Source organism: Euprymna scolopes, chromosome 13 (genome assembly GCF_053919585.1).
Source record: "Euprymna scolopes isolate OS-2025 chromosome 13, ASM5391958v1, whole genome shotgun sequence".
Classification (NCBI taxonomy): domain Eukaryota; kingdom Metazoa; phylum Mollusca; class Cephalopoda; order Sepiida; family Sepiolidae; genus Euprymna; species Euprymna scolopes.
In genome coordinates, this window is record NC_136494.1 from 51637035 (window position 1) to 51653972 (window position 16938).

General features: G+C 38.2%; 1 protein-coding gene across 1 annotated transcript in view; it reads right to left on the bottom strand.

Annotated features, from left to right (window-relative positions):
- Nucleotides 1–16938, bottom strand: part of LOC145292020 (dynein axonemal heavy chain 7-like) — a 475961-nt gene that overhangs the window by 158374 nt on the left and 300649 nt on the right. Inside the window, exon 38 of the mRNA XM_080138024.1 lies at nucleotides 13890–14045. Within this exon, the coding sequence (XP_079994150.1) occupies nucleotides 13890–14045 (156 nt within the window). The remainder of the gene's footprint in view (nucleotides 1–13889; nucleotides 14046–16938) is intronic.

Here is a 16938-nt window from a genome sequence, read left to right on the forward strand (position 1 = left end):
TGCAATACCGTCAGAAGCCAAATGAATCATTAGATTATTGCATTATACAAACCAGAACATTAGCACAAAAAATGTGGTTTCACAGATGAAGATCTGAACGAGAGTCTTATAGAACTCATCATATTTTCAACACCATATGACGTCTTCCAGAATTAATTCTATAGCAAACCAAAAGTATAACTAACATACTGACCAAAAGCCAAAAGTATGAAGACCTTATCTCTAGAAATGATCAGCTGACTAGCTCGGAATGCTGAAAACAGAAAGAATATGTAACATTAACTAAATCAAAAAGCAATGCAAGCAACAAGCCTCAACAAGCATATAGTGATGAATTCTCACATATGGAAGCAAGAGACATTGGACGAGGTGCGTCAGAAAGACTAAATCAAGGGAACACAGAAAGAAAAGCAGAAACAGGAGCAAGTCTCATAATCATAGGCATTAAACCCCAAGTATAACTGAATCCAGGAAAAAAAATGAAAACATTGATCATGTCGATACTGAAAGTGTCGAGAATTATTACCTACAGCAGTTCCACTCTCTATCAATGCTAAATGCATGGATAGTATAACCAGGGAACCCAAGGACCTACACAACCCTTAATATGAAACCACCTTACCTGAAATGCAGAACGCATCATACTCTCTACATGAAAAGCGATTCTGGGGCATCTGGCAATACACTCTCACTTAAAACTTTCCAACAGACATATGGAACATCATTAGAAGCCCTTTCCATTCTGTGACCCTGCCCACATGTGAAACTAATCTCATTCATGTCAGTATAGGGATTCAGAATGGACAAATACAACATTTTATGTAGATTTTCAGACGTAGGGCTTCCAACATGCTAAATGCAACACCTCCCGACATGCAAAAAGCTAAAGCTAATAACCATGCATGTCGACACGTTTTAAAAGTGTTTAAATATATCTACTCTATCAGCACACTTATGTCACAATACCATAAGTAGTTTGATAGGAGTGGAAATTTTAGAGGGACCAACAAACTTCCACTAAAGGGAAATGCAGAATCTTTCATTTACCCTCCATGCAAATGCAGTATTCACCTTAAAGACAAGTTGAAGAAGGAAATTAACAAGTTCCTTGAGGAAGATGTGCTACGAATAGTTGAGAAACACACAGACTGGTTCTCTAGTTTGGCATAAAGCACAAAGAAACTCCAAAGATGTACCGCCTTTTCAAAAGGTGTTCAGTAAACTTGATGCCAAGGTGAGATACTGGTCAGTCCACCTGGATGAGGAATCACAACTGTTGATAACCTGCCATTTAGGCAAGTATGTTGGAAGCGTATACCATTTGGTCTCTATGTCTCACAAGATATCTTCCAAGCAAAAATGGACCAAATCCTAGAAGGTCTAAATGGCATGGTCAGCAAAGCTGATGATGTAGCTGTATTTGGCCAAAACAATGAGGACCATGACAAAAACTTGCACAACCTCATGGCTCGAGCAACCGAAATTGGATTTGTATTCAACAGCGAGAAGTTTTTCATAAAGTAGCCCAATATATTTCTTTTTGGAAACCTCTACTGGAATCAAACCAGACTGGATAAGGTACGCAACATTAAGCAAATGCCAAACCTACAAAACAAAGGGGAACTACGACGTTTTCTAAGTATGCTAAATTACCTTTTACCATATATTTCAAACCATGCCGAAAAGGCTCACCCATTGCATGGTCTTTTTAAATCCCAATCGCCATGGATTTGAGACACTGACCATCAAAAATGCTATGACCAGTTCAACAAAATGATTACTAATCTCACATGCCTTTCATGCTACGATCAAACTAAATCCACGTCACTAGAAGCAGATGCATCAAAGATGATCCAAGATGGCAAAGCAGTTGCATTTAGGTCCAAAACATTAACTGGTTGTTATAATTTTCTTATAATAACTTTCTTATTAAAGCGACTTTTTCTTTATTTGCATATCTCATGTGATCGTGCCATTTGCTTTTTCTTTATTTTCTTATTTGAATACTTTCTTTTTTATTTTATTGACATGCATTCCTGGCTATTTGCCACATTTTTCGTTGTAAAATTCATTTGAATAAAGCCTTGGATAAAGGTCTTTGCCTGCGTCTTCATTACATAACAATTTATCCACCTGAATTTTTTTTCAACTTAATTTTTTCTTATGGATAAAATTATTTGACTGGACATATTCGACATATCTTCTGCAGACCTTAAGGCTAGCAAACTTTGGAAACTATGGTACCGAAACTTTACTTAGTATTTGTCTACCATTGAGCATTTAAATCCAGACAAACTTAAAGTCATATATCTAAACATTTCTGCTATTATCGAGGGTTGTTCTGAGTTCAAACATGTCATCGAAAAAAATCTGTTTACAACAAGTCTCTCATCGTTATTCACGCAAGACGTTTACTTTCAACACGTCTACAACGGGACAATGAGTCCTTAGATCAGTACCTTCAGGCTTTGAATCGTCTTGCTACTGACTGTTGCTTCAAAGATGGTACTGCTGCTACCTACAGGGATGAATCTGTCCGCAATACCTTTATACATGGCTTACGGTCTTTTGTAATATGTGCCAGACTTCTCAAAAATGATATGTTGAATCTCAAGGAGGCTATTCAATGTGCTAGGGTATTAGAGCAAGCTCATTTGCGTGTGCAATCATACGTCTTTCAAATTGGACCTACTGTCACTGCTACTTCAACTCAAAATCATTCTACCAATGCTGTAACTGTTACTATGACTAAAAACGTACTCCCTGACTATGCTGATTCTCATATGGAGTTTGATTCTGTACTATCTAACTCACGGTAGATGTTACAATTGTTTAAGGATGATCGTTGCCATTGTCCTGCTTGAGATAAAACATACCGAAATTGTGACGAACACTGTCATTTTGCCAAAGTTTGCCATTCTACAGGGTGACCCAAAAAACGGGCCCCAACTCTAATTAGGCCCCGTTTGTTGGTGTTTTGTCCGAATGAAATGAAACTTTGGTCATAACTAGTTTATCATATTCAAAACACCACATCAAAACACTAGGGTCTTTGGCCTTTTTTTCTCCGTTCTACAGCATATGTTCTAGATGGCCTCCATTTAGCTCCATGCATTTCTTGAGGTGCAGCACAAAGTTGTTCATGACGTTCTTACAGACCGAATTGGTAATGGCTCTCATCTCCTCCCTGATGGCTTCCTTGAGTTCCGTGATGGTTCTGGGTTTCCCTGTGTAGACTCTGTCCTTAAGATAGCCCCAAAGAAAAAAATCTGGGGGTATTAGGTCCGAGCTATGTGGTGCCCACTCAAAATCAATCTTGGAACTGATCACTCGGCCTCCGAAGTTCTCTTTCAGCCAATCTCGCGACAGGTTTGAGGTGTGAGAACTTTCTGGAACCAGAAATTGCTCATGAGCGACGGGTAGATGATCTGGAGCTCACTCTTGAAGGTTTTGAGGACCTCCACATACCACTCTTTGGTGACTGTCACTGCTGTGCCAGATTCTTTAATGAAGATTGGTACGATGATGCCTCTGGTCGAGATTGCAGCCCACACGGTGCACTTAGAAGAGTGCAGGGGCTTGGTAGCTACTTCATTGGGTCTGGAGGACCTCCAGAAGACATTTGTCTTGGAGTTCGCCTTTCCATCAAGATGAAAGTGGGCTTCATCTGAGGTCCAAAGGAGATTAAGGAAATTTGGTGTATCCTCGATCTTCTTGAGCATCTTGACTGCCATAGCCCTCCTCTGCTTTTTGTCTGAGGCTGTAAGGGTCTGCAGCGTCTGTATTCTGTATGGGTAAGCCCTGATATCGTTTACCAGCACTCTCCTGCAAGTCTCACAGGACATACCGAGGGACTGACTTTACTTATGCACAGAGCGTTTCGGACTCTGCTGGAGAGACTCTCTCACTCTTTCGACCAGCTTGGCTGTTCGCTTTTTGGGACGTCCCGAGTGGCTTGGACGGTTCTCTCTAGCAGCGTTGAGATTCTCGATGGTCCCATACTTCTTGAAGTGGTCCACCCAGTTCTGAATTCTGCTTTTGGATGGAGCCTTTTCACATTCGAACTGACGCATGAAACTGTCCTGGGTTTTCTGTCTTGTAGTAAAATTTAACACAGTGTATTCTTTGTCTCAGCTTCCACTCACCGTCGTTGATTCTGCCATGCCCTGTAAACTAAGGGCAATCGGTGAATAAATAATGGGAGATATCACATAAAGTGTATACGGGGCCCGTTTTTTTTAGGTCACTGTAGCAGAATTAGCAGTAACCAAAATGAGAAATAGAGCTTACCTCGGATACGTCTGTTTTGGGTTGAGCGAAAGAGAGAGTTCCAAGATGGCGTCCATGGGCTTTTATTAGCGTTTACTATTTTACAAAATCAGACAGTTGGTTCGATTGGCCGGATTCACAGGAGATGGCTTAGAGAGACTCACAAAATTGACTTTCATCACTGGGTTCCCTGACACTATTTCAATTGCTCTTCAACAAGTGCCGAACATCAAAGTCCTGACCATGGGGGAACTAATGTCGAGAGCAAAAATTTTGACAATGACTGGGGAACACAATCAGGACGTGGTTGCGGCCACACACTCACCCAACAACCACAGGGCCCAGAATATTCCTGTTAGTATGACCTGTTTCAAGTGCAATACGAAAGGCCACTTTGCAAAGGACTGTCAAAAATGTGGAACACGGTGTTAGCGTTGCGGTGAGAGTGGACATTGGGCTCGGAATTGCTCGGGAAACGAGCACGGGGAGGACACATAAGCACCAGTCTCCTTCCCCACCAAGATGCGAGCACGATGCTCCCGGTGATAAGCATCCAGGTTGACGTGACGCGATGTTTGGCGCTTATTGATACAGAATGCTCTAGGACTATTTTACATGCAGACCGGTGTCGGTCTTGGAGAAAAATGAATGTAGATGTCAAAACGATTGGTGGAATGTCCCATGCCTGCTGTGGTGTTGGAGCGGTCTCTGTGTCCACTGACGAAGGTGTGTCTACCAGAATCGATGTGTTGGTGGTGCGTGGCAAACCGCTGGGGTTTGACTTACTTCTAGGGATCGACGCCATAAAAACTCTGGGCGGTGTCGTTGTCAACCCTACAGGATCAGTGCGGCTGGGCGACAGGAAAAATATTAAATGCGCAACCATTTCTATTAATGAACCAGATTTCACCGCCACCTTTGATCATCAAAACCGAACGTGGACCGCATCATGGAAGTGGTCTGAGGACCACCCCCCTGAAAGACTACACAATCGAGTGTCAGAATACCCAGTGCCAGCAGAAATCCGTGAAGAATTACACGCAGGAGCTCCGCACTTGGATAGATAATGGTTGGCTCGTGCCATACCCAGAGGATAAATTGGGACCTCCCAAAGGCCTAATTCCCCTGATGGCTGTGATGCAACAGAACAAAGCCAAAGTGCGCCCGGTAATGGACTACCGGGAGCTAAATACTTATGTAGACGCTTTTACGGCCAACGCAGATGTTTGTGCGGCTAAGCTGCGCAAATGGAGACAAAAAGGTGCTAACGCGTCTCTACTGGACCTCAGGAGAGCATATCTACAAGTCCGGGTCCATGCGACACTGTGGCCATACCAGACTGTGGAAATCGATTGGAAAAAATACTGTCTGACCTGTCTGGGGTTCGGTTTGAATGTGATCATGAGAGAAATTGTCAGCGAAGTACTGTCTCAGGAAGAAGTTGTAAGCCGTGCAGCATCTGCTTACATCGATGACATTTTTGTCAATGAGGACGTGGTTCTCGCGACCCATGTAAGAGAACACCTAGCGCAGTTTGGGTTGGAGTGCAAGAACCCGGAGCGGTTGAAGGACGGTGAACGGGTGCTACGATTGGCGGTCTGGATGGAAAACAGTGAACTACGGTGGAAGCGAGGAAATGCAATTCCAGAAGCTCCCAGCATTGTTATGCGACGGACAATGTTTTCCCTGTGTGGTCGACTTGTCGGGCACTTTCCGGTGTGCGGTTGGCTTCGTGTGACTTATGGAATACTTAGAAGGAGAGTAAGTTTGGTAACGAAGGGCTGGGATGATGAAGCAAGGGACGCCATACTGCATCGTATGATGTTCGAAACCTTGGAATCTGTGCAGTGGAACGATCCGGTCCGGGGAAATTGGTGTGTGGATGGCAAAGAGGTGAATGTATGGGTCGATGCTAGCTCCCTAGCAATTGGTGCAGCCTTGGAGATGCGCGAAACTGTGTTGGAGGATGCATGTTGGCTGCGACCTGAAGGTGACTCTCAACATATCAACTTAGCCGAGCTGGATGCCGTATTGAAAGGTATTAATTTGGCTCTACAGTGGCAGAGCAAAGTGCTACACATAAAGACAGATTCTGTCTGCGTATACTATTGGGTCTCGGACACACTAACTGAAAAGGCACGAGTGCGCACCAAAGCAGCAAGCGAGATGCTTATTAGGAGGCGACTAAGCACTCTAAAGGAACTCGTGAAAGAGTACGGGCTGACAGTGGACGTGACGCTGGTTCCATCAGCACGAAACATTGCTGACCGATTGACACGAGTACCACAGACATGGTTTGAGGCAATGAAAAAGAAAAACGGGCCTGACCCGGTGATAGGCGTGGTTCACACAGACGAGCTGGATGAGAGTCAAATCATGGCTATTCACAAAGGTAGTGGACATCCGGGAGTGCAACGCACTACCTACTTTGTCAGGAGAAGTTGCCCAACCACAACAAAAGCAACCGTTAAAACGGTCATACGGAAATGTGAGGAATGTCAGTCCATTGACCCAGCGCCAGTCAGGTGGGAAAAGGGAAAGCTGGAAGTTAACGAAAATTGGCAAAGAATTGGAATAGATATCATGCATTATAGCACCTTCCATTTTTTAACTCTGACAGACTGTGGTCCATCGCGTTTCTCCATTTGGAGGAAATTGGCAAGGCAGGACTCAGCAAGCGTGATCCATCAGTTGGAAATAGTGTTCCTCGAGCATGGCCTGCCGCACAAAATCCTTTTAGACAATGACACGGCTTTCTGCAGCAACGCATTCCAAGCATTTGCACATAAATGGGGAGTTCACTTGCGATTCCGTTGTGCATACGCTCCAGCCGGGAATGGCATAGCGGAGCGATGTCACCATACAGTGAAACGAATAGTGGCTAGAATGCGCTGTCCCATACAGGAAGCTGTCTACTGGTATAACATCACACCAAGAGATGACACATCTCCCTTCACTGCGCCTGCCAACAGGATTTATCGATACGAAGTTCGAGTAAAGGAGACCAATCTCGCAACTGCGTCCGCAGATCCCAAGGACAGCTCTTACCAGGTTGGAGATCGCGTGTGGGTCAAAAGACCGCAAAATCGATGTACCACGAGGTTCGGCAAGGGTGAGGTGACCAAGGTAATCAGCCCTCAATCGATTTTGGTGGACGGTGTGCCTTGCCACATGAAAGATCTGCGCCCTCGCCATTATGTTGTTACATCAGAGGAAGAGGAAGACAGTACAATGTCTTCTGAACGAGCAGAGAGTATAATGCAGGACGATGAAGAGCCATATAATGCACATACGGAAGAAGCGGAAGAGGGACCACCCGTCTTGCCTTTACGAAGGAGTACCCGACAAAGACGGATACTGCCCCCCTGTCCCTGCCCTGATTGTAAAACACCGCCTATGGAACAAGCTGGCGGCAATAACGGTGGTAATGAGGAAGATGACAGGGAGGAAGTGCTGCCTCCAGTTCTTCGAAGAAGCACCCGGCAAAGAAGACTGCCCCCATGCCCCGTTTGTGATCATGAGATCAGGGGGGGGTGTAGCAGAATTAGCAGTAACCAAAATGAGAAATAGAACTTACCTCGGATACGTCTGTTTTGGGTTGAGCGAAAGAGAGAGTTCCAAGATGGCGTCCATGGGCTTTTATTAGCGTTTACCCAATGTGATTATCGTTGAATTACGTCTGCTCTCGTGCGATTATGCAAATATGTCGTTCCCGGCCGCTATAAAGGCAGGACACTGGAAAGGAGAGGGGGCGTTCTACAGATTGTGTGTAGGTGATTCTGGCGAGTAGATTGTGCTTGTTACGACCCACGTGTCTGCGAGAAATGAGTTTTTGTTCTGTCTGTTTTTAGTTGTATTTTTTTTTTTTTTTTGCCTACTACATTTTTGTTTCAGTCACCCTGTAGAAACTGATACATTCACATTCTACTTGGTCTGCTATAGTAGCTCGTGCTAATGATCTTGATGATTCTCCTGTTACTAAAATGGTAAAATTAAAAGGTAAACTACTTGCCATCTTTATAGACACAAGCAACTCCGATAATTTTATTAATGCTAGTCTCGTTAAAACCTTGAACCTGTCTACTCTAAAATGGGACTCTGTAATTTCTATGGCATCATCCGTCCTTTCCTTCAAACTATCTGACTATTGCACTGAGAATATTACATTCAACGTTTTCGAGTATAAAGGCATTGACTTCACGATACTCCCTAATCCATGCACGGCTATTATACTCGAAATACCCTTTTTAAAAATGCACAGGAGTATTACTATTTCTTTTGGCGGGTCGCAGGATAGTCTAAAAATCTGCACTTTACTAAAATCAATTGTGCTCCTGTTGAATTATTAAGAAATTTGACCCGTAATTACAAACCCATTGCTACTAAGCCCCGCTATTACCGTGTTGAGGATGTTCGGTTTATTGAAAAGGAAACTCTTAAATTACTTGAGAATGATATAATTGAACCAAGTTATTCTCCATGGTGTGCTCAAGTTGTTGTAACTTCTTCATCTCATAAAACGAAATGATTGGTAGTCGATTTCTCCCAGACTATGAACTTTCACTTTGCTTAATACATAGCACTTGCCACGAATCAAAGATCTTATAAATCAAATAACGTTTCTTCAGTATAATTGACTTGTCTAAAGCAAACTATCAGATTGAAATTTGTCCCTCAAATCGCCCCTATATAGTCTTTTAAGTTGGAAATCGTCTATTTCAATTTAAATGAATACACAAATGGAATTTCTACATTTAAACGTTTCATGAATTCTTTTATTTCTCATAACAGATTGTCTGGAACCTTTTCTTATTTGGACAACATAACAGTTTGCAGTAGGACCCAGGAGGAGTATGGCGTAAATTTGGAGCGTTTCTTAAAGGCTGCCTCTACATACAACCTCGAAATAATCCAGGAAAAGTCGAAGTTTTCACTTCGTTCTATTAATTTACTTGGATATAAAATTTGTAATGGAACTCTTCAACCTGATCTTGAGCATCAGACATCTTTTGCAAATGCCTCCCCCTTCCGACTCAAGATCGTTAAAAATGTGTCTTCGTATGTTTGCCTACTATGCAAAATGGATACCTAATTACTCATCCAAAATTCACCCACTAAACAATTCCCTGGTTGTAAACTCTTTTGAAGAGCTCAAGGAAGACATTACCGAATCTTCTGTAAAGGTTATCGATGATGAATTGTCAATTGTTATTGAAACCGATGCCCCAGAAAAAAGTTATTGGAGGCATTCTCTTACAAATTGGGAGACCTGTAGCCTTCTTTTCTTGGTCATTAAATTCCTCTGAAACACGACTTCATATAGTCGAAAAAGAAGCGTATGCCATTGTAGATTGTGTTTGTAAATGAAGAGACTTCATTACTTGGAAACATTTCATTATTATTACAGATCAGCGAGCCTTATCTTCTATGTTTAAACCTGTTAATCACTGAAAAATAAAAAAAAACAATACAATTATATGGTGGAAAATGGAACTTTTCCTTTTTCATAAAACACCATCCTTGGAATGCAAATGGTTATCGCTGATACGCTATCACAAACATGTGGTACTAATATTTCTTCCTTTGAGGAACTAAAATCAATTCCTAATTCTTTAATACGTCCTGGAGTACAGCGCTTTTGGTATTTTGTAAGGTCACAAAATATGCCATATTCAATTGATGAAGTCTGGCACATGATTTCTTAATGTCATACTTGTGCTGAAATAAAATCCCAATTCATATTCTTATTCGTTCTACTGCCCCGTTTTAACGTCTTTGATTACAAAGGGCGTCTTTCGCTTTCCCTTGTCATAATTGCTCTTCTCAAACCGCGATACAGTGCCCGATGACTATTTTCTCTATCTTTGGACTTCCCTCATTTATCCATATTGATCGGATTTTTCTGTTACGACTTGGGATTGGATCCAGTAACACTACTACTTATAACCCAAGAGGTAACAACCAATGTGAACGCTATAATGGAATTATATGGAAAATTATCTTATTAGCTTTGAAATCTCAGTGGTTACCCATTAATGCTTGGCAGGACGTTCTACAGGATGTTTTGCATGCTATTCGCTCTCTACTATTCACAACCTCACTATGCCATTCCTCACGAACGCATGTTCAATTTTGAAAAGCGCTCTTCCACTGGCACTGCATTGCCTGTTTGGCTCTGTGAACATGGAAAAGTGTTATTAAAACGATTTGGTGGCAGTAGCAAGTATGGCTCTATTATTGAGGTAATGGAAACTATTATTGAGGTAGTGAAATTCCTCAAAGCCAGAAGTTGGCATCGTGTGGATTCGATAGTTTTTTTTGTTTTTGTTTTTTTGTTATTTTTATTAACATGCATTTCTGGTCACTGTAAAATTCATTTGAATAAAGCCTTGGAAAAAGGTCTTTCTGGTTGTGTCTTCATTACATTACATTGACACACAAACCAGATACAGTAATATCGAATGAGAGATGTTGGCAATTGCACCCCATGACTTCATGGAAAAAGACATCCTATACCAGATCCACTAAGCCTATCAAGGCATAAAAAATACTAACTTGTGAAAGAAAGTGTATACTGGGTAAATAGCAACAAAAATATTGAAAGTTGGTTGGTTGTTTTTGTTTTACGGCATATCAACCCATTTCAGGTTATTTAATGCCGAATCTAGTAATTTTGAAGAAATTTTTTTTTAATAGAATATATTTGTTTTTTTTCCAAGTCGGTTTCTATTCAACCCATAGTTGGGACCCTAACAAGTACTACTACTCCGGGTCAGAGTGGGCCTGGGAGCAATGACAATTAAAGGATGGCTCCACACTCCCCATAGTCTGCAAGCTGGGGCTTCACCATCGGATGTAGTTTAAGGTCATATCCAGGATCAAAGATATTGAAAGGATGTGCAAGTCATGCACACTTTGCCACGAAAACTAAGATATGCACAGGTATGAACCATTGCACCCACATGACATACTATCTCAACCTTGGATGTTCATTGCTGGGTGCAATTACTACTCTGTCGACAGGTACTCAAAGTACCCAATTGTTGATAAAATGCCAGCACCAGTAACTATTAAAGCATTGACAAATAAAATGAAATATTATACCTCGCTTTTTTATCATCCAGATAAAATCATTATGGACAATGGTTCACAGTACTCTAGACAGACTTTCCAAAGCTTCATCAAATCCTGGGGTATCAGGCATGTTACAAGCTCACCTCACTCTGCCAGAAGTAATGGCTTCAGAGAGAGAAGTGAGAAGACATATTAAATCAACAATAAAAAATGCAAAAAACTAAGAAAACTAACATCTAGCTTACTCTGCTACAGATTAGGGCAACACTAATTGACAGCAAACTACCAACACTAGTTGAAATACTTCTTGGAAGACCTATACCAACCACCTTACGTAGCCGATCAGAATCAGGAAAGGAAGAACATCATCAACAGTTATCAAGTATGAAAACCAATTATGACCATTATAGCAGAAAATTATCACCAATATTCCTAGGTCAGTGTGTATGGGTACTAAATAAACTCTACAACACATGGCATCCTGGAAACACTGTTAAGTATGATGAACCTAGAAGCTATATAGTAGAGTCGCTGAATGGAACTAGACTCCATCAACATCACACCTATTTGCATGCCATACCAATTCTAGTGACAAGAAAAAAAGGTTCAGTTTGATATCCTTTAACCCTACGCAATACAGAACACGATAAGACCAAGGGAGATTCATGTCGGAGACGAAATCACCAAACCCAACGTCACAGTCACTAGACAAAAATAAATATGGCTCCCTTCAAACTAAATCGGGCAGAACTATAAGAAAACCCTCGTAATACAAACACTGATCTTATCCCATAGATCATAACACAATCACATGTTTTAAATCAAAGACAAAACAGACAATAAATATACACATACAACTAAACAGGGCAGATGTTATAGTACCGCGGATACTATTCACCTCGGATAACCTGGGACCGGATATAAACCTTATCGGCCTAATGCGCTCTCCTAAATAAAGTTGTTATCATGCTTGCTCTATCGCTTGGCTCTGATTTCTTAACTAAATATAAAAAACTATCACTTTACAGAGGTTATTAAAAATGTCTGTAGAAAGGAGCGATAGAACTAAAGTTAATGACTTATTATTATTATCGATTATTATACATAATTTATTTCTATGAAACAATGGTTCTATCGATTATTATACATAATTTATTTCTATGAAACAATGGTTTTATCGATTATTATACATAATTTATTTCTATGAAACAATGGTTCTATCGATTATTATACATAATTTATTTCTATGAAACAATGGTTTTATCGATTATTATACATAATTTATTTCTATGAAACAATGGTTTTATCGATTATTATACATAATTTATTTCTATGAAACAATGGTTTTATCAATTATTCACCATTTTGTAAAGCATTTATCAAATCTTCAGTTTGATCTGTCACCATAAAAGAAATTAAGATAATTTAATTCAGTATTTGAAATGCAAACTTGTCTTCAAAGTTAAAATATAAATTATGTTGTCTTTATTATCAGCCCCCATCTTGGTTGTTGCGATTTTCAGAAGATTTCGGACACTTTTCTCTACAGCCTTCTTCATAGTCGGAAATCGTTTGGGGAATTTCGAACTGAATCCTTTATTTCATCCTGGGGATTAAAAACTATTATCATTCAGGAGTATAGTATTAATTATTATTTGTTAATTATTATTTTTTAATTATTATTTTTTAAGTTCCTTGAAGAACCGAACACATAAACTCTATATATAATTAACCCTAAAATATTTTGTAATCAACACTTTATCCACTTCGCCATGAATTTTCCTGAAAATAACAGGATGTTATGAAAATGGCATCAAAGTGAGAAAAACAGAAATATGTCAATAATGTAATGAACAAAACATCATTCAAGAAATATCATCAATCTTCTTTCCGTCAGTGAATGCAATTTAATCCTCAACACAAAACAAAACATTGCAACAAGGTTACATTCACAATTTTTTTCAGCTTTAAATCAATATAACACATGCATACATGCACCAAACAGACGATTCCTTACAACACATTAAGACACAATAAACAAACACAATTAAAATAGCAAAATATAAGCTAATTATCAATTTGCCCTTTGTCTTTAACTATGTCCGCCACACAAATATATAAACGCTAGCCGTCGCGACAAAAAGTCAGTCGCCCAGAGTCACAGCAAGTCGACCAGCATGGAATAATCATCGGCTCCGTCGGATCCCCCCCCCCTTCCCCGACGTTAAACCCACTTTCACGCACATCATCCATCAATTTCTCCACATGAAAACACCAACAGCAAGAATTAACATTTTCACTTCTTATTTCATCACAATTTCAAATTAGCGACTTTTCTCTCCTAAGAAGCACAAACATTAACTTTACGATAAAAATCTTCTTTCCTGAACATTCTCATATCCTGACGAAAAGTTTAATTTTATGAATAAACGATTGAGAAATCAATCATTTAAAAATTTAAATACATATTGTTTGTCTGGTTCCTTCTCGACACCATACGCTTATTCGTAATATAACAACTGGGTTCATAAGATGATTTAACTTACTGATTTCTTTCCAAGCGATGGTCCAAAAACACCTTTTCTTCGTTTGTCCAATTTAGACATTATCATATTTTGCGTTTGATTCGCCGTAGTTTGAGCTGAGAAATTGATGATGTTTGGTTTGAACTTTTTGCTGTCAAGATGTTTGAGTAAGAAGTTCTGATTTGGAAAATAAAATAAAACATCAAATATTCATTATTAAAAAGAAATTTGTTAACTAAACAACAGCGCCTAATAGATATATTTAGAATTAAAGCAGGATTAACATTGCCATCTTTACTAGAATTTGAAGATAAGCAGAAATTATATTGATCAAAACACTTAGTATTTGTTATGGTGTGATGTTTATTTAACTTATTTTTGGGAAGAGAAGGAGTCTTTCAGACATTATGAATAGAATTACAACCAAGTGTCGTGGCAGTCATAGCCACAGTATTGGATGCAGACTTTCTGTAACATATTATTTCTGTACTTCTGTAAATGCACTCTTTTGAATATATACCACAATGTTGTCCTAATTATAATCGGCCTTCAATGTCACAACATTGTCACAACATTGGCAACGACGATTCAAAACCTATATCATAACACTGTCGACAATGTACTTAAACTTATTTGAGCTAAAATATTTGTCAAACGTATGTCACACAACTTTGTTGACAAGGAAATCGGATTTATTTCGACACAAAAATAACCCAGACTCACTGGCAACAAAAACTCAGATTGAAATGTTGGATTTTTGAAAAATATAAATACTTTGGTGTATGCTTTGCATATTTGTTCACATGAGAAATTGAAATCAAACCAAATTTTTACAAGCAAAATGTGTAAATTATACAAAATAAAATACACTCCAACGTTGCAAAGCAACATATTTATCACACCTATGCACATACCGCGAGCACTTCTAAACGAACTATTAGAAAGACTGGATCGACTGTAAAATGCCAAGAGGTATTTGAGAAAATAAAACCATTATTTATGTCTAAATTATATTTAACACATTATGATCCAGAAATCGTTGTAGCTACCAATTCTAGTTCATACGACATTGAAGCTTGTATTTTGCACAAAATTAATAACGGTGTGCTGAAGTGTATTATGCGTGCGTCTCATACGAGAAAAACTATTTGTGAATTGAAAAAGAAGCGTTGGGATACGGCTTTCGTAATGTATGTCATTACAGTCCGTGAGCTGAAAAATGACATCATAAGCTAAGGTCCTGGCAAGCAAGGTCTATGGAATAGTCAAACTATCGGTAATGAACCAAAACATTTTACAAAAAGCATTAGAAAACTTTAAAATTGCATAAAAATAGATAAAAATAATGAACATGATAATTTTGTACAGAAACTCATTCAATATTAAAAAAAAAAAGAAAGAACTCAAAACGGAAAAATTGTGTGTTTATGCGTTAAGAGTAATTAATATTATGGGCAAATAGAATGCCGACGCTCAAAATGTATAAACATTTTGACTCTTTCCTTTACTTAAAAAATCACCAAAAATCAGGAAATTAACCCATTTTAATGAAATTTTCAGTATTTATCAAATAATGATCGCGGCATATAATGAATTAATTATTTTTATTTAAATCTTAGTGGAAATGTATTATTTTGTTAAAAAAATACCTTTATTAAAGTTATGGTTTTCAGTAGTAAATAAAAAACGCAAGAATTTAATTTTGCTTTTTTATATGAATAAAGCTTTGTAATTTGAAACAATAAAAAAAAATAATAATAATTTTTACAGGAACATTACGAAAAAGCCCCTAAAGTCCGGATTAATGAATTCGATATAACTTGAAGAAAAATGAATTTCTCGAACTACCGATATTACCATTGAAGTAAGCATTGTTTATTTAATATTTTCACACAAAAAAATTATACTTGCAAAAAATATTTCTACTTTTGTTTTCAATTACAGGTTTCGCATAATTTTTATATGCAAGATTTGAATAATTTCCTTGCTCGGAAGAATGTGAAACTTTCGGTGTAACATATTTTTTATATAATGTTGAACAATAATTTAAAAAAAATTAATTTAAAAACAGGAACATAGAAAAATAATTAAATTAAAAAATGGAAAAATTTATACAAACGTTCAGAATAGGAATGTACAGATGCACGTCTGGGAAAAAAGAAAACTATCCACACTCCTTCCTCCCTTTTAATTACATGACCTCATTTTCACAGTTTTTCGAATGCCTGAAATTTTGGGCCTTCATATATTCCATGTTTACAAAATTTTAGTTTGTTGCATTTTGCGAACGGCAGAATCACTCGGTTTTGGGGCTAATTAATTTATGTTTTGTACAAACAAGATGTTTTTTTTAAATTTAATTCAATATCTTAGGACGTTACTGTACTAATGATCTTTGAAATAGACTCAGAAAACTAATATCTATCTTTTAAAGGATTTTTACAATGAATTTATTTAACTTCAAAATTTAGCTGAATTGAGTAGCGCGCCGTGAAAACATTTTTCATAACTTTTTTTTGTACAAATATTTTTTTCCTTTTGGAAATTAAATTTAGTCCTTAATCTTTCAAATACAATCAAAAAGTAGTCGGAAACCTGCAAAAAAAAATTATGATAAATCGGCTTTCAAAACTATGTCCCCCTATTTTTGTCCGCCCATTTTCGCCCGTACCTAGAAACGTTTTGTTGTTTCATGGATTTTAAAGACTAAAATACGATCATTATTTATTTATAAATTACGTTTAAAAAGAAAAAAAAGAAAGGAACACAATTAGATTCATAGTAAAACTGGACTTCATTCAATATATTAAAAAAAATTTATGTAAAATTACGTGTTTGAAGCAGAAGACAATCAAAGTTGCAAAACGTCCATTTTTTTTTACATGGAGGTCACCACTTATCAAGGCCCGAAAGCCACTCATGGATAAGAGTTATTGCGTGTAAAGCAATAAACAAGTATTAAACAATCAATTTTAATTTAAATGATAAATATTTTTTAATTAAAACGAACAACAATAAATATTTTTTAATTAAAACGAACAACAATAAATATTTTTTAATTAAAACGAAC